The sequence below is a fragment of the Protopterus annectens genome, chromosome 1.part2 (genome assembly GCF_019279795.1).
Source record: "Protopterus annectens isolate FY-2018-M chromosome 1.part2, PAN1.0, whole genome shotgun sequence".
NCBI lineage: Eukaryota > Metazoa > Chordata > Ceratodontiformes > Protopteridae > Protopterus > Protopterus annectens.
Window position 1 is genome coordinate 465,148,590 of NC_056727.1, and position 22,489 is coordinate 465,171,078.

Consider the following 22,489-nt stretch of genomic DNA (forward strand, 5'->3'; position numbering starts at 1 on the left):
GTCCCTATCCCATGATGCACCTAGAGTTACCTCAGATCTAGTTTGCCACTGCAATAGATCGGAGGTTCTCGCTAGCTCGGGACAGTAAAAACCTTATTTTCTTAAAAATATTGATAAAAATTTCTGATTTATATCTTTAGATACTTAGATAAGCTCTTATAGCTTTTTGTGTAGTTTCCCTTTCCTTGGTGTGTCTTTTTTCTTAAACTAACTCTTTTGGCCTCATTTTATTTAGGCCTAGTTAAATTTTTATTGCTACTTAGATTGTAATGTGTGCTTTACAGTTTGAATAGTGACCTTTTTTGTCACAGCTTTAAAATAATTACTAATAGAGCTTAGATATAACTGTGTGTAATAGTAGTTTATAGTGCAGTTGTGTGCTTTTAGATAGTGACTTTCTGTCACAACTTTGATATATTTAACTATTTAGAGTTTAGATAGTTTTGTGTTTGTATGTGTGTGTGTGTGTGTGTGTGTGTGTGTTTTGACTACTGTTTAGCCCATAGTTTTAAAAGGGCTTGTTTAATAATTCCTGTTTGGGTGTGTCCAGTTTTTTACAGCACCCTATTGATATTGTGTGTTATAGTATGGCTGATAAAGACAAACACCCTAAATCAGGGTTTAAGAAATGTCCCAAATGTGGGCAGAAAATGTCTGTCACTGACAGTCATGCGAACTGTGTTTATTGTTTGGGAGCATTGCATCTCCAGGAAAGCTGCTCCATCTGCCATTGTTTCTCTTCTAGGGTTCTCCAGGAGAGAAAGAGAAAGTTAATTGACAGGGGTTTACTTAACCTTCATTCCAAGAAGCTTTGAGTGACCAGGATGGGTCCAGTAAATCCTCAAAGTCTTCTAAGACTTCTGCTTCTGAGGTAAAGAAACCAAAAAAATCTTTGACGTCAGTTCCACAGATCGGAGCCTTCCGTCTTGTCCTTTTGGAGCCGGTCCCCGGTTTTGGAACCGGTATCCGAAGTGCCTAAGTTTCCACTCCTGCAATCTGTACCTCCTTCTATCCACTCATCTCAGTCTTCGATTAGCCTTTCCGATTTGGATGTGGATGTGTGGTGCAGAAGCTTTTACAGGCACCGGCCTTTGCTAAATTCTTATCAGCTCCGACCTAAATGGCTTCGGAACCGAAGACCCTTTTACCGTCGACTACTCTTCCTCCTCCAAGCCATACTGGTCCTTCTGAGCCAGAGGAGTCAGCCTTGATGATTGTTGAGCCATCTGAGCTGACACCTGCTCCAGTGTCTTTGGCTCCATTTACTCTGACGTCCTCGGCACCGATCGAGGAATCTAGGAGCCGACACTCTCTGGTCGGGTCCAGGGAGGATAGTTGGACTGACTTGTTGGTTCCAACTCTGCCTCTCTGAGCTTCAGCTCAGATGAGCTTGGCTCCTACCTCTGGCTCTGAGCCCACTGTCTCGGTGCCGGCAGTATCGAAGGTTTTTTCGGATCTGTCGGTCCCTTCTAGCAGAAGTGCTTTTGAAGCCATGAGGAGAGTTATGTCTCCTACGATATCTTCGACCTCCGGTCTGGCCACCTCCTCCCCAAAAGCGCCTGTGTCTGCTTCTGCTTCACAGATCCTTGCCAAGCGTAGAGACCCAGAGCTTTAGGAAGCCCCATTGGGTGGCCTCTGCTCTTCCGAGACCTCACCAGAAGCCCCCACTGATGAGGTTCCCAGGAAGAGAATCTGTAAGAGGAAGAATTTAGACTCCCCACAGGAGTCCCTCACATCCAATACCGGCTTGGATGAATCAGAAGGGTTTCCACAGTCCCCCTCTGAGGATATCTCATTTGCTGAGATATTAGAAATCCTTAGGCAGAGGCATGACTGGCAGTCCACCAACCCTACTGAAGATGAGTCGGTTCTCCTGAAGGCTTTCGGGTCTCAGCCCGCCACCTCTTGGGTGTCTACGCCCTTCCATGAGCTTATGAAGCTGGTCTCACGAAGGGCATGTGAGTCTCCAGACACCATGGAGCCTGTCCCCAGGAGGCCTAATAAATTTATTTCTGCCCCACAGGACAAATCTTTTCTTAATAAGGGAATGCCAGTTGAAGCCATGGTGGTGGCAGTCAGCCACCAAAAAGGAAATTTCATAAACTTCCTCTTCTGTCCATCCTCCTAACAGAGATTCTAGAATCATGGATAGATATGGGAAGCACAATTACTGTTCAGCGACTTTTGCACTGCGTTCGCTCAACTATCTAACCCATATTACTAGACTACAAAGAGATCTCCTTAAAGTTCTCGGAGATACTCTTCAGGGTACAGTAGCTGCAGGAGCTTCAGATAAAGTTGCCTCCCAGCTTGCTACCCTCAACTCCATAGTAAACTCATCTATGTGCCTCATTTCATATGCAGCTGAAGGAGCGAGCAGGGTGGTGGGTACAGAAATTGCTCTTAGGAGACACTCCTGGATGTGCTTGTGTTCCTTCGTGGAGCCCTTTAAGTCATGCTTTTGTAAATACCCCTTTTGAGGGCTCGTCCCTTTTCGGGCCCAAAGTTAAGGAAACTCTGACCAGGTGTGAGCAGAAAGGAAAGACTCTGTCTGCCGTTGGAGTCCATTTTTCCATCCCAGCAGACCCTACCCCAAGGGTCAAAGGGGAGGAAAGATGTGGTTCTGCAAAGCCAAAAGAGTCTTTCAGGACACACGTGGTGAGCCCCCCTCCAGGGGCAGAGTAGGGGGCAATAATGGAAGACACCACCCTCGCGGCAGAGGGGGTCCACAAAATCAGGGTGACAGTGATCAGTTCTTTGGGAAGTCCTACCAGCAGAAAGGAGACCCGACTGTCGTACTCTGGAGGCAGTTGGGGGTCGCTGATCTTTGTATCCAGATGCCTGGCTCAAAACAATAAACAACAACTGGGTACAAAGTATCATTTCCAGAGGATATTTCATTCCTTTTGTCACACTCCCTTCACTGGCAAGAAAAATCCCGGATGTTCCACCCAGTTACATGGTACAAGCAACAATAGAGGTCCGATCATTGTTAACATAAAGAGTCATCCAACCAGTCCCAGCAGACCAGATAGGATCCAGAACTTACTCAAGATTCTCTTTAGTTTAAAAAAAAACAGGGAACTGGAGACCTATATTGGACCTCAGCAGACTAAACAGATCTGTCAAGAAAGAGAAGTTTTGGATGGTCACGCTTCAGTTGATACTTCCCTTTTTAGGGAAAGACAGTTGGGTGTGCTCAATAAATCTTCTCCAGGATGTGTACTACCACATAAAAATGGCCAGACCATCCAGGGATCATCTGCACTTCTGGCTGGGAGCCAATCATTACTAGTTTCTAGCCCTGCCCTTTGGTCTTACTACAGCCCCCCAGAGTGTTCACCAAATGCATGGCAGCGGTCACTGCTCACCTGAGGCATTTAGGATTCCAGGTGTTTCTGTACCTAGATGATTGGCTCCTCACCGCCACCACCAGGCATCAACTCATACAAGCCAGGGACACCACTCTTTCACTCTGCAGTCAGCTGGGCATTACAATAAACTCATGAAAATCTGCCTTGTCGCCATCACAACATACTGTTTTTATTGGAGCAAAATTGGACACCCCCACTACCACTCTGAGACTTCCAGCAGAAAGAGTCATACTACTCCATCAACAGGTCCACAATATCATATCCAAAAACAAGGCTCCAGCATCAGAAGTACTAAAATTGTTAGGCTTGATGGCAGCTGCAATATTAGCCATACCGCTGAGTCATATGCACATGCAGATTCTGCAATGGCTGTTGTTCACTCAGTGGTCTTACCAAGAGCTCCCAGTGTCTCATCTCATAATGGTCATGAACACATGCAAAAAGGATCTTCAGTGGTGGTTGACCTCTCTTCATGTCATGGTAGGTCGTCCTTTTGTTCTACCCCCACCAGCGGCCACAGTGACCGCAAATGCTTCCCTGATAGGGTGGGGGGGGGGGCATTTTCAGGGTAGAACAGCCCAAGGTACATGGACTGATCAAGAGACACATCTTCATATCAATGTCCTAGAGATAAGAGCAGTACTTTTAGCATTGCAGTACTTCCAGGACTCTCTTCCTCTGGGTACAATTGCGATTCAGACAGACATGTCAGTGGTCTGGTACTTGAATAAACAAGGAGGAATCAGGTCCTACCCCCTTTGTTGCAAGGCACTAGGAGTATGGCAGTGGGCTATATCCACCCAGCGCTTTCTGTTAGCAACGCACATCCCGGGGAAATCCAATATGATAGCAGATAAGCTGAGCAGAGCAATTTTGTTGCCTCATGAGTAGTCCCTCAAAAAGAAATAGCGGACAGAATATTCCACAGGTGGGACCAGCCTTGCTGCGACCTTTTCGCCAACCACATGAACATGAAATGCAGAAGCTACTTTGCCTTGATTCCCCCCTCCGGGAGAAGCCCCAAGGGATGCACTCATACACGATTGGCCTTCAGGTCTCCTCTATGCATTCTCACCAATCCTGTTAATACCCAACGTACTAAAGAAAGCCAAAGCCCTGGGAAGGACCATCATTCTAATAGCCCCTCATTGGCCTCATCAAATTTGATTGACACACTCGTCGGGGGAACTTCATTCCTCTCTTCAGTCCCTGAAGCTGACAGCTTGGCTGCTCCAATTCCTATCATAACCAGGTTCCATAACCTTTCTAATGAGACAAAGCAAATTCTCATATCCTCTCATAAATCCTCTATGAGGAAGCTATACCTTGCCACATGGAAAAAAAATTCTATATGGGCCTCTCAAAACAGCATTGATCCCTACCTAGCCCCTATGGCCTCTATATTAGAGTTCTTGACCATGATCTTCAACAAAGGAGCTGCAGCAGCAATAGTTCATGTTCAACTTGCTGCTATCTCTAATTTTCACCTTGTATTTGAAGGGTTGAACATAATGTTACACAAATTATCCAAAGCCTTTCTCAAAGTGACCTTTCTTCTCAGATGACCTGTGAAATCTCCCTATATCCCATGGAATCTAAATTTTTTGCTTTCTCGCATTATTCTCCCTCCATTTGAACCAGCGTCCTCCTGTGATTTGCAATATTTGTCATGGAAGACTATCTTTTTAGTAGCTATCACTTCTGCCCGCAGAGTGTCAGAGCTTCAAGCCTTGTCCACTAAACCTCCTTATTTGATTTTCCATGCTGACAGAGTCTCACTTTTTGCCTAAAGTCTGTACTGAAGCTAACCTTAATCAAATTATTGATTTGCCAGTATTCTTCCCCAGTCACTCCAACAACTTAGAGTATATGCTGCATAAACTTGATGTTCATAGACAGCTCAGATTTTACTTGGATAGGACAAAAGACTAGAAAATTAGAACAGCTTTTCGTTTCCTTTTCAGACTCCAGAAAAGGTATACCCGTGGCAAAAACAATTCTGTCTAAGCGGTTATCTGATTGTATCACATTTGCTTATTCAGCTGCTAATATGCCCTTACAACAAATAATTAAGGCTCATTCTACCAGAGCAGTGTCTACATCCTCTGCCTTTTCTGCTAGACATCCTATAGGTAACATTTGTGCAGCAGCCACTTGGTCAAGACCTCATACCTTTATTACTCATTACAAAGTTGACAGGGCCTCCTTTGGGTCTACTGTCCTGAAAAACATACTCCCATGAGCCACCTGAGATAGATGGTGCTTGGGATGCTACCCATCTGTAAGAATGAATGGCGAGATAGAACAACTTCACATAAAGAAGTTATGCACTTACCATAACATTCCATATGAGTTGTTCATCTCGCCTTCATTATTACTTCCCACCCTTCTACCCCCTCCAGAGTTTTTCGAAGAACGAGATACTGGATTCTTCCTGGTTGCTCAACCCTTCTATAGCTTTCTCTTATAGAATGATAGAATGACATATGGTATTATTATACACAGCAAACAAGATCTGAGGTAACTCTAGGTACATCATGGGATAGGGACTTGGCCTTGAGCTATCTGAAGACCTTGAGCTTTGTAGGAGGCTGACTCGGAGCCGAGGATCGGCTCCGAACTCATCTGTAAGAATAAAGGCGAGATGAACAACTCACATGGAATGTTATGATAAGTACCTAACTTCTTTTTTTCTTGGTGCTGCAGTTTTCCTGCTTTAAACGTTGATTTTGCACATTTATCAAGACCAAACGACATTCTTGTATCATCTGAAAAAGTTTTGACAACTTGCAGTTGTGCTTTCAGTTCCTCATCTAATGAGCTATACAGTTTTAAATCACTGACAAAGAGAAGATGAGAAGTCTTTACACTTTGTTGTTTTCTGGGAGCCAAATTATAGCCATGGACTAAGCTGTTAAGTAGACAGCTTAATGGGTTAAGGGCAAGGCAGAATAGCAGTGGTGACAGAGTGTCACCCTGGAATATTTCCCTTTGGATTTTTATTCCTGGAATAATAATTTGTCCTTTATCATGGCTTAATTGCAAAGTGGTCTGCCACTGTTTCACAGTCATGGTAATGTAGTCGATCAGTGTAGGGCGTATCTTATATATTTTTAAGCACTCTTTTATCCATGAATTTGTGATACTATCAAATGCTTTTTTGTAGTCAGTCCATTCCATGCTTAGATTCTTCCCCTTTTTTACAGTTCTCCACTATGATTATATTTAACAACAGATGATCCTTTGTTCCATATTTCTTTCTTTTATTGCCCCTTTGTTCTATTGCCATGATTGAGTTTTCTTCTAAACGACTATAAACTCTGTTGGCATCAATTCCGGTGTATAGTTTATATGTCATTGGAAAGTAAGTTATTTGTCTATAATTTTTAGGGTAGCTTGCAGGTTCACACTTAAGTAGGAGCATTGTTTTTCCTGTAATTAGCCAGGTCGGTGTCTGTTCGGGGTGCACATATAAATAGTTCTTACTCATGGCTAAATCTTTGTGCGAAGATGTTAACACTTTTAACTAGAAGTTAGGTACTGCATCTGGGCCTGGGGTTTTCCAATTAGAGGCTTATCTTAACTTTGTTTCAATCTCTTTATTTCATCCCACTTCATAACCTGTACCTTTAAACTTCTTATCCTTTCTTTTATTTCTGTCCATCTAGCATCTTTGTTATGTTCCACAGGATCTTCATAAATACTTCTCCAAAATGTATCTATTTCTTATTTTTTTGGTGGTCTCTCAATAGCTTTTATCTTGCTTCCCAATTCTGTATAAAACTTTTTTTTGGGTCATAAATAAATTGCTTATTTTGTACATTTCCTTTATATTTATCTGCGTATATTCTAATTTGTTTTTGCCTGTGCAGAATTTTAGTTTATTTGTGATACTGCATGATACATCCTGATCTGTTCTAATACTGTGCGCTGCTTTTATCATGTCTATCTTTCTAAGTAGTTTTGTTGATCTGTTCCCTCTTTTATACTCTTCTAACAGTGACACTTCTTGTCTTAACTACTTTATAGTTTTCTCTATTTGATACTTCCATGACGGGATTCAGTTTCTCCCTTCCTTTCCCTCACTACCCTGTGTTCTTGTGGTAGACCTTTATCAGTTATTACATTAGCTGCACAGTAATATATCCTGTTTACTTCTGGTATATCACTTGGATCTCTATGGACAGTCCTAATTACCATGTTCATTTGTTTTATCAGACTCCTGACTTTTTGGCTTTTATTGACCTTCTGCAGTCTATTTCTTTCATTGATCTTAATTTGTCTATCTATCTCTCTGTTAAATCAAGCAGCTCTTCTCTTAGCTCATTTTCTTCTAAACTGAGGGCACAGTTTTTCTTTTCCATTTCCTGCGGACATTGTATAGAAAGTTGTATAGCATCTTCCTGTGGCGCATTCTATCAATTTCATCTCATGACATTTGTTGCTTTGTCGTATGGGAACTCACTGGTCTATCAATCCTCAGCATTGACTTGGTCAGAGTTTCCACAGTTTCCTGTTTCTTCCCTTGCTCTCCAGCATCAAATGAACGTTTATACTGGTTTCCTGTAGAAGGCTGCAAAATATCTTCATATGGTATCGACCAATTGCTTCCCGTTCCACTGATTTCCCCTTAATTTGGATGCCCATTGCTTTATCCTGTTGTGGTGCTCCCTGAATTAGATTGTCTACACTAAATCCTTCACTTTGCAGGTACTCCACAACCTCAGTTTCTATTTCTTTAACTTCTCCATTGCTACTATTTTCTACTTTTCCTCTTTGTCTTCTTATTTTTTGTATTGTAAAGTTTTCCATGTTTGGATTCCTTTGCCTGTATTTCTCTTCAAATATCTTCCTTTCTGCTCTTTTTTGCAATGATTAGTTTTGCTTTCTCCTTTGCAAAGATGTTGCACCATATTAAATCTCTTTTTCTTTTACATGTCTATATTTCTTCTTCAGATGTCTCCTGATCTTCTGTTTCTCCTTACTTTGGGGAATCATTCCATAATGCTGTGATATAACCTGTATTAGACCTTCTATACCAAATCCTTCACTTTGCAGGCACTGCATAACTTCAACATGTGAAGTTGTTCAATCTCGCCGTTCATTCTTGACTGATGGGTTCGGAGCCGATCCACATGCAAAGCTCGATGTCTTCCAGTAGCTTGAGGCCAAGCCCCTATCCCATGATGCACTGTGAATTACCTCAGGTCTAGTTTGACGCGTCAACTGATCGGAGGTTCCAGTGCAAGCTCGGGCCAGTACAATTTAAAAACTTTTCTATTTAACAGTTTGTTAAATACGTTTACTAAATTTTTGACTTAGGATAGTTAGATAGTTAGCTTCCTTGAAGTTCCCCTTCCCGTGTGTTAATATTACTCTTTAAAATATTGGCCTCATGTGTTTTGCCCTAGTTATCTGTTGGAGTGTGTGTTTAAATAGCATTCTGGTGGCTATCTACAGCCTTTTTCTAGTTGTATAGAGTTTTGGATTCGTTATCTCAGGCTCGTTTCTGTGTGTGTGTGCTTTTAGAGCCTAGTATCTTTATTAATATGTGGTTTGTGTGTTAAAGTAGTTATTATGGCGGATGATGAGGACAAACATCCCAAGTCGGGTTTTAAAAAATGTCCGGACTGCAATCAGAAAATTTCAGTTACTGTTGGACATGTTACCTGTGTGTATTGTTTAGGGGTTGTCCACTTACAAGAATCTTTTGCTGTCTGTCTTTCCTTTTCATCAAGAGTTTTGTTAGAGAGGAAAAGGAAGTTAATGGACAGGGGTTTGCTTAAATACCCCTTTCAAGAGGCTTTGAGTGACCAGGATGTGGCCAGTAAATCTTCAAAATCCTCTGTTGAATCTAAAGACTCCAAGCACTCAAAAAAATCAAATAGTCTGATGACTCTGCGACATCTGCTCACAGACTTCGGAGCTGACTGTCTTTTCTTCTCGGAGCCGGCCCTCAGCATTGGAGCCGGTATCCGAAGTGCCTCAGTCACCATTGCTTCAGTTGGCACCATCAGTGCATTCATCTAGATCATCTCTCAGCCTTTCAGATTTGGATATGGATCGACTGGTGCAGAAGCTTTTATAGGCACCAGGCCTTGCTAAATTGTTGTTGGCTCCGACTCAAGCAGCTTCGGAGCTGAAGACCTCTACTCCTGCTTTGGCTACTCCTCCTCTGAGCCGTATCGGCCCTTCAGAGCCAGAAGTAGCAGACCTGTTGATCATGGAGCCTTTGGAGCCGAGACCTGCTCCAGTGTCCTCAGCTCCATCCACTCTGACATCCTCGGCGCCGGCCGGGGACTCTAGGAGCCAACACTCTCCAGCTGACGGTGCCAACTCTTCCTCTCGGGGCTTCGGCTCGGATGAGCTCGGCTCCTACCTCCGGCTCGGAGCCCATTGCTATGGTGCGGGAGGGTTTGACGGTTCCCTCGGATCAGTCGATTCCTCCCCATCGGAGCCATGGTGCCTTCAAAGCCATGAGATCCTTGTCCCCTAAGACATCCTCAACTTCAGGCCTTGCTTCCTCATCCCCTAAAGCACCTGTGTCTACTTCTGCTTCCATCATCCAGGCTAAGTGTAGAAACCCAGAGCCTCAGGTAGCCCCACAGGGTGCCCCCTGCTCTTCTGAGACCTCCCCAGAGGCTCCCACTGAGGAGATGCCCAGGAAGAGATTGTGCAAGAGGAGACACTTGGACTTCCCACAGGAGTCTTTAACATCTGACACTGACTTGGATGAGTCAGAAGGGTCCCCACGATCCCCCTCTGAGGATATCTCCTTTGCTGAGATACTTGAAATCCTTAGTGAAAGAAACCTTGACCAGGTGTGAACAGGAGGGAAAGACTCTGTCTGCCATCGGAGTCCATTTTTCTAACCCTACCCGACCTTATCCCAAAAGTCGAAGAGGAGGGAAAATGTGGTTCTGGAAAACTCAAGGAGCCTTTCAGGACACACGTGGTGAACCCCCCTCCAGGGGCATAGGAGGGGGTAATAGTGGAAGATGCCACCCTTTTGGCAGAGGGGGTCCGCAACAGAGGGTACTTAATACCATTCGCCACCCTCCCCCGTCCATAAGGAGAATCCTGGATGTTCCACCCAGTTACTGGGAACAAGCAACTATAGAGGTCTGAAAGTTGCTACAAAAAAAGAGTCATCCAGCCAGTCCCAGCAGATCAGACAGGATCCGGAACTTACTCAAGATTCTTTTTGGTTCCAAAGAAAACAGGGGACTGGAGACCCATTTTGGACCTCAGCAGACTCCACCAGTATGTAAAGAAAGAGATGTTCTGGATGGTCATGCTTCAGTCTTAGGGAAAGACAATTGGATGTGCTCGATAGATCTCAAGGATGTGTACTACCACATAAAGATGGCCAGGCCATCCAGAGATCACCTGTGTTTCCAGCTGGGAGCCAATCATTTTCAGTTTCAAGCCCTGCCCTTTGGTCTCACTACAGCCCCCAGAGTGTTCACCAAATGCATGACAGTGGTCATGGCTCACCTGAGGTGTCTAGGAATCCAGGTGTTTCCATACCTAGATGATTGGCTCCTTACCACCACCACCAGGCATCAACTTATTCAGGCCAGGGAGTACACTTTGTCACTCTGCAATCATTTTGGTATTACAGTCAACTCAGAAAAGTCTGCCTTATCGCCATCGCAGCATATCGTTTTTATCTGGGCAGAGCTAGACACCTCAACCACCACTCTAAGGCTACCGATCGAAAGAGTCTTTCTTCTTCATCAGCATGTTGATGGCTGCGGCAATTCTAGCCATACCATTAGCAGGAATGCATATGCGGATCCTTCAATGGCTGTTGTTCACTCAGTGGTCTTACCAGGAACTGCCTATAGACCACACGATATTGATTACGAGCTCTTGCAAGAGAGATCTCCAGTGGTGGTTAACATCTCTTCATGTCACCGCAGGACGCCTCTTTGTTCTACCCCCTCCTGTAGCCATTGTGACCACAGATGCTTCCCTAATATGGTGGTGGAACATTTTCAGGGAAAGACTGCCCAAGGCACATGGACCAATCAGGAGTCACACTTGCATATCAATGTTCTGGAGATGAGAGCAGTACTTTTGGTGTTGCAGTACTTCCAGGACTCTCTTCCTGTAGGCTCGATTGCGATTCAGACAGACAATATGTCAGTAGTCTGGTACTTGAACAAGCAAAGTGTTACCAGATCTTACCCCCTTTGCCGAGAAGCCCTCAGAGTTTGGCAGTGGGCTGTTTCCTCCCAGCGCTTTCTGTTGGCAATGCACATCCTGGGGTGATCCAATGTGATAGCAGACAAACTGAGCAGGGCAATCTTGTTGCCGCACAAGTGGTCCCTCAAGAAAGAGATTGCGGATAGAATTTTCGGCAAATGAGGCAAGCCTTGCTGCGACTTTTTTGCCAGTCACATCAACACAAAATGCAGGAGTTACTTTGCCCTGATTCCCCCCTCCGGGAGAAGCCCCAAGGGATGCACTCCTACACGATTGACCCCCGGGTCTCCTCTATGCATTTCCACCAATACCATTGATACCCAAGGTTCTACAGAAAGCAAAATCCCTGGGAAGGACCATCATCCTTATAGCCCCCCATTGGCCTCAGCAGATTTGGTTCCCATTCCTTCAATATCATCTCTTGGGGGATCCCTGGATTCTGGACCCAGTTCCAGACCTTCTGGCACATCTGTCGGGGGACCTTCATCCCTCTCTGCAGTCACTGCAATTGACAGCTTGACTGCTCCAGTTCCCCTCATAGCCAGGCTTCATAACTTTTCCAATGAGACAGAACAGATCCTTTTGTCTTCTCATAAGCCGTCCACTAGAAGATTATATCTTAGTAAGTGGAAGAGATTTTCCATATGGCCCTCTAAGCATAATATTGATCCTTACCAAACCTCCTTGACATCCATACTAGAATTCTTGACTATGAATTTTAACAAAGGAGCGGCAGCAGCTACAGTTCGGGACCAGTTGGCTGCTATATCTAATTTTCATCTTGGGGTTGACAGGTTAAATATCATGTCCAACAAGTTATCCAAGGCCTTTCTCAAGGTGACATTTCATATGAGACCACCTGTGAAAATTTCCTATTCTCCATGGAATCTAAATTTTATGCTGTCCCATATAATCCTTCCCCCATTTGAACCAGCATCCTCTTGTGACCTCAAATATTTGTCATGGAAAACCATTTTTCTGGTAGCTATTACTTCTGCTCGCAGAGTGTCAGAGCTTCAGGCTTTATCTATCAGCCCTCCTTATTTGATTTTTCATGCTGACAGAGTATCTCTTAGGACAAATCCTTCCTTTTTGCCCAAAGTTTGTTCAGATCAATCAAGTTATTGAGTTACCAGTTTTCTTCCCTAATCATTCCAACAAGTTGGAGTATATGCTGCACAAACTTGATGTTCACAGACAGCTCAGATTTTATTTGGATAGAACAAAAGATATCAGGAAATCAGACCAGTTCTTTGTTTCATTCTCTGACTCCAGGAAAGGTAGACCAGTGGCTAAAACAACTCTGTCTAAATGGTTATCTGATTGTATCACCTTTGTGTATTCAGCTGCTAATATGCCTTTGCAACACAAAATTAAAGCTCACTCCAACCAGAGCAGTTTCTACATCCTCTGCAGTTTCAGCCAAACTGCCCCTTGATAACATTTGTGCAGCAGCCACATGGTCAAAACCTCATACCTTTATCACTTATTACAAAGTTGATAAGGCCTCCAGGGACAGGACTTCCTTTGGGTCCACGGTTCTGAAAAATGTACTCCTGTGAGCCACTCGAGATTGATGGTGCTAGGGACGTTAACCATCAGTCAAGAATGAGCGGCAAGATTGAACAACTTCACTCTCGCCTTCATTCTTGCGTCCCTCCCTCCTTCCCCCTCCTGGCTGATAGCTGACCTAGATGTTGGTCACATCCTGGTTGCTCAATTTCTTTTCATAGGGGGATAGCTAATTTATATGGTTATCGTACATGCAGCAAACAAGATCAGAGGTAATTCACAGTGCATCATGGGATAGGAGCTTGGCCTCGAGCTACTGGAAGACCTCGAGCTTTGCATGTGGCTGAACCGGAACCAATGGATCAGCTCCGAACCCATCAGTCAAGAATGAAGGTGCAATGAACAACTCACATGGAACATTATGGTGAGTACATAACTTCTTATTCTATTTTTTAACTTCTACTTTACTAATCTTCTTTTCTACATTCCCCACTTTGTAATATTATTTTTATATGACAGCTCTGTATAGCCTCACTGATGATATCCACATGAACATGAGGAAGAGAAGTTTAACAGGTGCTGCCTTAATCAACCTGACAAATGCATTAAACTTTGTGGACCATCATCTTCTGTTCATCTCCTTTATTTCAGCTGTAAACAGACAGAAGTCTCTTCCATGGTTCAAAAATGTCATGGAGAATGGAGACTTTAAAGTCCAAATTGGATCCTCATTGTCCCCTTTCTCATTCCCAATCAAAGGAGCTCCTCAAGCATCCATCTTATCCTTTCTACTTTTCTCCCTATTTATTAATTGCCTCCCCAGTGGCATCATTCTATGAGCAGATGACATGGTCATCTACAGAGCCAAGACTTCCCCCTCCACCATCAAAACAGAACTTGAAGGAAAACTTTCTCTCTTCTCTAACTGGTTTCTTAAAATAAACTTGAGGTCAATAACAAAAAGACAAAATCTGTGAACTTCAGTACAAAACTTTCCACCATCCCCACCGAATGGGACACTCAACTTAGCAACCAGCTACCACTAGAAACAACAACTCACTTCAAATACCTAGGTATCCAGCTTGATTAAAACCTAAACTTCCAACATCAAATGTCTACCACTTTCACTTTCTGCTAGTAGAACTGCCACAGGCAAAATGATTTTTATGATGACTAGAATATGGCCTCACAGTCATAACAAAGCTTTCAAGAAAAAATACACCCCTTCAAACTATAGATAACAATATCTGTAAATTCCCAGCTCAGACTCAGCAACTTTTGCTTTAGTATAACCAGCTGCTGATAAACATTTGGGTAATACTAGGTAATACTAAGCTATCTCTTTCTGACAAGGATGGGAAGGCTTTTTGATAGATTTGGGGAAAAAAGGGTATTCCTCTGCAACACTTATTTTTTTAGAATTCTCAATTGCCAAGCTCATATGTTGAAGTTTATTTTCAGCTAGTGTGAGAATATGAGGAAATTTTGGCATCTGTTCCCTCCTGTGAGGAGAATTTACTTTGTGTAACTTGGTTTCCTCTGTGTCTAAAGTAACTGCACACTAAATGAAAAGTGCAAATGATTCTGATGCCACATCCAGGGCTGCTGCTACTATACCTCTCAACCTCTTAGTGCAAGAAATCTGAACAAAGCAATAAGAAAGTGGGACAAAGGCCCAAAAATAGGGACAATTTTTAAATATTGCTCTTACAAACTTAGAAAGTTGATAGGATAACAGGTTTTGTATTATCATGGATTTTCTGAATGGTATGACATCTCCAACTGCAATATCTGTCATTATTTTCTAACTTCAATCTTTTAATGATTTGCCAGAAAAACACAATTTTATGAAAAATGGACCAAAAATATGAGGCAAAAATCTGGACATTCTGCGAAAATCTGTAGAGTTGAGAGGTATGGACTGGAACTCTTATGAGGAGGTCTGCCTGGCTGCATTCTCAAAACCTCCCAAAGGATGCCAAAAATGAAATATTGAATTCTTCCTTCGTTGGATAGAGAACAACATTTTGGACCTTCTGCTCAGCATTCATTAAAAAGTATAAATTGAGGAGAAAGCTGATTCAGGGAATCTTTCAGATTTTCAGCCACCCTTTTACATGTTTGCCGATGGATTCAATGCTCCCACAACAAATCTTTACTTTAAAAGGTAAAATAAACAGTCCTGGGAGCAGACAGTTGAAATAAAATGGCAGGGAGGTTCCAAAGGGAAAGCAGGAACCCTCCAGAACAAAGAAGAGTCTAATAAGTCTAAATGAATAAAGGATTTCCACCCCCCCCAGCAGTCCTTTAATTGTTCCAGAAAGTGTAAACATCCAGTTTTCCATTTGGCAGAAGATAGTTTTTGATAGATTGGTTCTGAGAGAAATCCATCAAGTTTACAAATAGCAATAGGAATCTATCCTTCATTTTCAGGGTATTTCTCCTCACCTGCCAGACAAGACTCTTCTTTTCCCCCCTGTCATTCATAACATACTTGATCAGGGGGTGATAGAAGCTGTCCCTCCTCTTCAGGTTGGGGAAGGGTTTTATTCCAGGATATTACTGGTGCCAACAAAAGAAGATTCTTTGAGATCAGCTCTGGACATTTCCTTTCTGAATATCTTTGTGATAGTACCCAAGTTCAAAATGCTGTGTATTTGCAATCTGTTTTTTTTTGCATTTGAGTTTTCTAGTCACCTTAGATTTAAAAGATGCAGTCACATTCCTATACATTCAGATTTCAAATGTTTCTTAATGTTTTCTGTGTGTGGATCACATTATCAATTCTCTGCATTACCCTTTAGTATATCTACTGCTCCAAGGGTTTTCACAATATGTTTGACTGCTCTGATAACCTGCGACAGACTGCAAGGTATTCATATTTTTCCTTATTTAGATGACTTGCTTATCTTTGCAGAGTTTTTTTTTCAGGTGTAAGGAATCTTTTGGGTAAGGGATCTTCTGTACAGACTTTGATTAAAAGACAACTTACAGAAGTCTTCTCTGACTCCTTCACACAGGATTATTTTCTTGGGTAGCCTCCTGGACATCTCAGTTCAAAAAGTTTTTCTTCCCCAGGAAAAACAATAGAGTATTTAGATGTATTCCTGAGCTCTTCCACTCTTACTGCCTTAGCAAGGGAATATCTAGGATTCTGGATCTCATGGCACCTATGACACTCGTACCTCTTGCAAGATTCCACATGACAAAAATCCAGTGATACATGAAATGTCTGTGGTCCCAGCATCAACATTTTCTGACATTTCAGATTCCAGTTTTTGGATTTGTGAAAAGGAAGATTTTGTGGTGAAGACACCAAATTTCTCAATGCAAGTCTCCCATTCTTCCTGCACAGTCAGTTACCGCAGATGCCTCAGGTTATTCCTGGGGAGTATTGCCTACAGGAATAAAAGTACAGGGTCTTTGCAACAGAAAAGACTGACCAAAATACATAAACATAAAAGAGATGTTGGATCTTATAAGTGCTCTCAATTCTCTCAACCATCTGTGGTCCCTGGGACTTTACTGTGGTATTGTCTGTAAACACTTGATGTGGTACATAGACAATCAAGGGGGGACCAGATCTTAACTTTTGTGTAGAATAGCCATGGTAGCCTGGGATATAGTTTTTCAGCACAGTCTCACTCTGCTAGTATCTTGCATACAGTTAGAGCAAAACTATATGGCAAACAAGCTGAGCAGGACCAGGATAAACTTTATGAATGAGACCTGAATCAGGGGGTCCTTAAAGAACTGAATTGTGGGGAGCATCTTAAATAGATCTATTTCTGTCTGTTCACAACAATTATTTGGCAAAATTCAGCTCCAGGAATCCATGTAAGAAGGCATGGAAAATAAATGAATTTTCTTTTCCTTGGACAGGAATGCTCATATTTGCTTTTCCACATTTTCCACTAATATCCAGGGTAATTTTTAAGATTTTGAAGTACTCCCCAATGATCATTATGGTGACCCCCTTCTGACTTCAGCAGCAGTGGTTCTCCCTCCTCTTGGAAATTACCAGATGCATTACCTTTCTCACACACTGGATACTTGACCTGACCCCTAACCACTACAAGTTGGCTGACTGATGATAGTATTTGAATACCTTTTAGGCACCTTTTTTGAAGATGTGCAGAAGGTATTAAAGGAAGCAAAAAATCCTGCTACTAGACAATCGTATATTAGTAAATGGAAAAGGTTTTCTAGTTGGTGCAGAGAAAAGAACCAGCACCCATTCATGACTTGTGTTACTCTGGTTCTACGGTATTTGTGAGTTACAATTCTGTGGTCTGTCTTACTCCTTAGCAAAGGTTTATTTATTGACCATTTCAACATGTCTGTCCAATGCCACTCCTCTTTCAATAAAACTTCATGAGAAAATGTTTTTGAAAGAGGTATTGCATTAGAAGCCTCCTAGAAACTGGAAGCTCCTCCTTGGGATCTTAAGTTGTATTAGAAAATATAACTTTTGCTCCATTTGAACCAGCTTATTAGGCTGACTTGAGGATCTTAACATGGAAAACAGTCTTACTCTTCTTGCAGAGGTCAATCTCTCATGGTGAGTCAACCTTTTCACATTTTCTACAGTTCAGATTTCTTTAAGGACTAACACTTCATTTGTGCCTAAAGTTGTATCTGAGTTTTCATCAAGCCAAGTTATCGATCTCTGTCTTCTTTTCAGAACCAAAAAATGAGAGAGAGAGAATACTCCATACCTTGTACATCCGCAGACAGTTTTAGGCACTTTGTTGACAAAACAAAATCTTCCAGAACTTCTGATCAGTCGCTCATTTTTGTGAAGGTATGAAAAAAAGATAACCAGTGTCAAAAAAGTGACTATTTTAAAATCTTTGTCTCATATTATTGCTTTTTGTTATACCCTCAACAATGAAAATTTCAGGCAGGGTCAATGCTCACTGTACCAGAGCCTTGGCTTCATCTGTGGCTGTTTGGAAAGGGTTGGATTCTATAAGTATTAAAGAAGCAGCAACTAGTCCTCTGTGCACATGTTTACAAAGCAGTATAGTCTAGATTTCTTCTACAGGTCTTTATAGGGCTTGTAAATTCTGTCTCATTTTATCAGGAAGGTTCCCTCATGGTTGGGCATGAAACAACCCAGGGATCAGCAAAGACATAAGAACATGAGTTTGCATTAGTCACATAGATATTATGCTTTTTGCCTGTTCTGATATGATTACTAGCAAATGTGTTTTTAATAATTCTGCATTGATTGATCAGAGTTTTGCATTTAAGTTATAAAATGTATGAGATGAACCTCTTTTTGGCAAAGCTGCAGCTCATACTGTGACCTTTTCAACCCAATGCCTGTGTATCAAGATAGTGTGCTTAAAAATGGAACTACACAGTGGCATGTTGAGGCTGTTCAACAGATTGGAGAAGCTTGTGTGTAAAAGTGAACTAAAAAATAACATGTTCTTTTGAATGTTTCAGACTCTTATTTACAAGTAAAGAAATTAAATGCTATTTTTGATCAATATCATACGATTTTCAAAAAACTATCAGTTCAACAGTCATAAGTTTCCAGAAAGTACTAAATATTCACTACTGTGTATATAAGTTAAGGCAGTTGCTTAGTTTGTTGACCTTCCTTGCCTCAGGACTCAAGGTTGATAACCAGTGCTTGAGAATTTGATAACTTGATTACCTTGCGTATCTCAGGATTCAGCTTGCCAACTTGATTCTGATTTATTTGATTGATTGCCTGATTGAATGATTCATAGATTCAAAGACCACCTTAGCCAAACAGAGTTGCAATTGTATTGAGAAAGTAGGTCCCTCGGTGTAGTGTGCAAGATAAATAATCTGAAGATTTTTGTAAGTAACTGATTTTTTTTTATTAAGCTGCTTTTAACTGCAGCTTGATATGTTGTCTCATTCTTCCATCTGTATTGTAGTTTATTACCTAACCCCAGAATCTAGATAAGAATATAAGGCAAGGTCTGAGACAGGTTTTGTTAGGACCATCCTCTAGGAGCTCCTAGACTCTCCTCCTTCCTCCGCCCAGTCATGTTACGCTAGGGTAATCTACCCTTATAGCTTAGGCCACTGCAGCAGTGATCCTTATGAAGAACATAGCACAGTTGTGTAAGTAAAGTTACCACAAGAATAGATGTTAGAATAATCACTGCTGCATTAGTCACTCCTTCTGTCACTCTTATTTTTGTAAATTTTTATGCCAGGGGTATGGACTTTTATTGTATTCTTTGCACTGTCCTTTATGGGCTTTAGGCTTCCTCTTAGCTGGCATGAAAGTTATAAAGGGCTTGGTACCCAAACCTGACTTTTAGTCAGCTTATTTCAAGCTGAGTAATAGTTTGGTCTTGTGGAAGGTGCCTTGAATGTTTTGGAAGCTGGATGGCTGTTTTATCCTTAGCAGGATATAATCCTTATAGCTAAGGCTACTGTAGCAATGATCATTCAAACATCTACTGTTACGTTGTTTACTTTACACAGTTGCACGTTTTGCTTACCTTGGGTAAGGGATGTAGTGCTAAGGAAAAAAAAAAGAGTAGGCCTTTGGAAGTGCCACAACAGCAAAATGCTTTCAAAGAGAACTTGTGCTAGCATGAACAGCAGAAGTCTAGTCTGCTAATCTGAATATATTGTAAGTTTTGAAACTCTGTGCATACTTTCATTTTATCTGAATTTATTGTATTTGAAAGTTTGTCATTGTTTGAGCAGTTACTTTATCATTTTGTTGCTGCTGTTTGTCATGTATGAAAGTCTCTTCCCCCAGCCCCATAAAGTAAGAACCAGCTTATTAGTTAGTTACCAGCTTTTTGTAGCCACATTTCTGTAGTATTTCTTGCTATGAAGTTGTCAAAAATACAAGTTCCTTGCTTTGTTACCAAATGAGCAACAGTTATTCCAGGGATATTTGATTCTCTTTCCTTGCTTCTACACAGCAGTAACTGATGTTTATAGCCGTCAGCCTTTTACCTTGACAATTACAAAACTTATAATAAGAAAGAAGGCCCAATATTAGGGACATTTTAAATACTGGTACTGTTAACATAGAAAGTGGATAGAAAAACAGAATAGGAATTAACTTGTATTTTCAGAGAGAAAAGGAGTCTTTAACTGTAATAATTAGTGATATTCTCTGACTAGTATCCACCACGTTGTCTCAAAATAATTTTCAGTCTTAAGAAGGACGTTGCAACATTTTGACCAAAATTATGGACATTTCTAAAAATATGGACAGCTGAAAGGTATAGCGAAATTTGTTTCTGAATTGAGGTCACATCATAACATTTGTACTGCTAAAATACAGTCAGTTTGATAGATTATTCATTTTTTACCTGTAGCATCCCAGTGATTTGCGTTGTCTTGTTTCATCCTCTATATTTAGTGTGGTCTATAACCTCCCAACCGATTATTTAGGCATGTTGCTTTCTACTCCTTATGTTCTGTAGATTCCTAATGGTTTATTATGGACTTCTGCTTCTAGATCTTTGTTGTGGACTGGAATTTCCATCAGTACGTTTTAACCTTTAGCTTTCTAGCACCTGCAAGAGTCACTAGGTATTTGTTGAGACCTGTAACATCCTAAAACTGCTATCCTCCTAGTCCATCATTATGCAGAAAGATTATACACTTGCAAGTTCAGTATGGGTGCAGTATGGCTAGAGTCCAGAAGCGATCGTCTGAATGGTAGGATGTACTTTGTTTCTGATATTCTAACTGGAGGACTTCTAGTTTCAGCAGCATTGATTGCTGGATGCTGGTTGCTGGATGCATTCCTAAAATGGCAGCTTCCTTACAGCCTGAAGTGAGTCTTCTCCCCCTACAGACTTACTGAGTGTGTGAGAGAAGTGCATCAAGCTACTCAGGAAAAACATGAATCAACATTATTGATGTTGGATAGCCATGTCTCAGACTTGCCAGCTTCCTAAAAGTACTTCCAGATTTGGCATTGTACTTCATTATACTCCCACCAGTTAGATTTCATATTTCTGGAATATGGGTGTTTTCTTTTAGCAATTTTAAACTCTGTTTAGTTCTATTCTCCTATTTTCACATACATATCAAATAATAGTTACAATTAATTTTTAGTCTTTATTGCCTGCTTAGGCAGGTTCTTTTAACTTGAAAATTAATTATATGTCTAGAACTAGGACTGTTTACAGTGTCTTTTGTGTTTATTTTTGCAGGTTGCAGTGTGAATAATGGCCAAAAAATTTTCTTCAAAATTAGAGAATGAAATAATAAATGTGAGAAGATCAGAGTCTCTAGATGCTAACCAGATAACTGATTTAATTAGAGCATCTACCGAGGGTATATTCGGTCGAGTAAATGTTATCTACCTACTGTAAGTACAAATTATTTTTTTTGTATCAACCGTGTTGTCATGTAGGAAAACTGTCTAGAGCAGAGTTTCTCAAATGAAGTGGCAAGCCTTTTGGGGGGGGGGGGGTCCAGATCTTTTTCAGGGAAGGTAAAGAATCTCTGAAAATGTTGTATAGTATCACAGATTAGTACTAGGTTAACTGCCCTTGTGGGCCATTCTAAGCCTAGCCGATTACGCTATGTAAGATTCAAACCCTGCACCTTGTATCTGTAATGTAAACACCTTAACCATTATACCAACCTCCAACCCATGACTTAAAGCATTAATTGTTCAGTATTAATTTTATGTGGAATAGAGACAAATATAGAAGAAAAGTAGTTACTGAATGCGCACATTTGTTTGTTGAGCAGTAGTTACAAAGGCAGTCCCAAGCCAAATAGTGTGTGTGTGTGTGTGTGTGTGTGTGTGTGTGTGTGTGTGTGTGTGTGTGCATGCATGTGTGTATGTGTACTTGTGCATGTAGACACAGGAGGAAGGGAGAAATCTGCTTCTGTACAATGCAGCATAAATATATATATATATATATATATATATATATATATATATATATATATATACATAATATATATGTGTGTGTGTGTGTGTGTGCGCACATATATATATATATATATATATATATATATATATATATATATATATATATATATATGTGTGTGTGTGTGTGTGTGTGTGTGCATATATGTGCATAGAGAGGCCAAAGGTACATTTTTGATAGACTGGGGAGGTTCAAGGACTTTTCTGTGATTTGAGGGAGGCTTACTGTGACACAGTCTGAGATCTAATTTTCTGTAAAAGGGTTGTCCAACCTTTTGACTCTGGGGCCACATATGTGATTTGATAGAAGCTTGGGACCCACATTACCATTATGCAGACTATGTTTGCTTTTTATGCTAATCTCATACTCTATGTAAACACTGTCTTATAGTCAAGGAGCAAAAAAGAATATAGTGGTTTTTATTAAAACTATGAGTCTTGTGGAAGAAGACACAGTAACTAGCTATTTACAAAACTGGAGGTT

At 41.3% G+C, this 22,489-nt stretch overlaps 1 protein-coding gene across 1 annotated transcript in view; it reads left to right on the plus strand.

The window, feature by feature from the left end:
• Nucleotides 1-22,489, plus strand: part of CFAP61 (cilia and flagella associated protein 61) — a 4,145,169-nt gene that overhangs the window by 106,209 nt on the left and 4,016,471 nt on the right. Inside the window, exon 2 of the mRNA XM_044057082.1 lies at nt 21,275-21,432. Coding sequence (XP_043913017.1) covers nt 21,290-21,432 — 143 coding nt within the window. The 5' untranslated portion in view covers nt 21,275-21,289. The remainder of the gene's footprint in view (nt 1-21,274; nt 21,433-22,489) is intronic.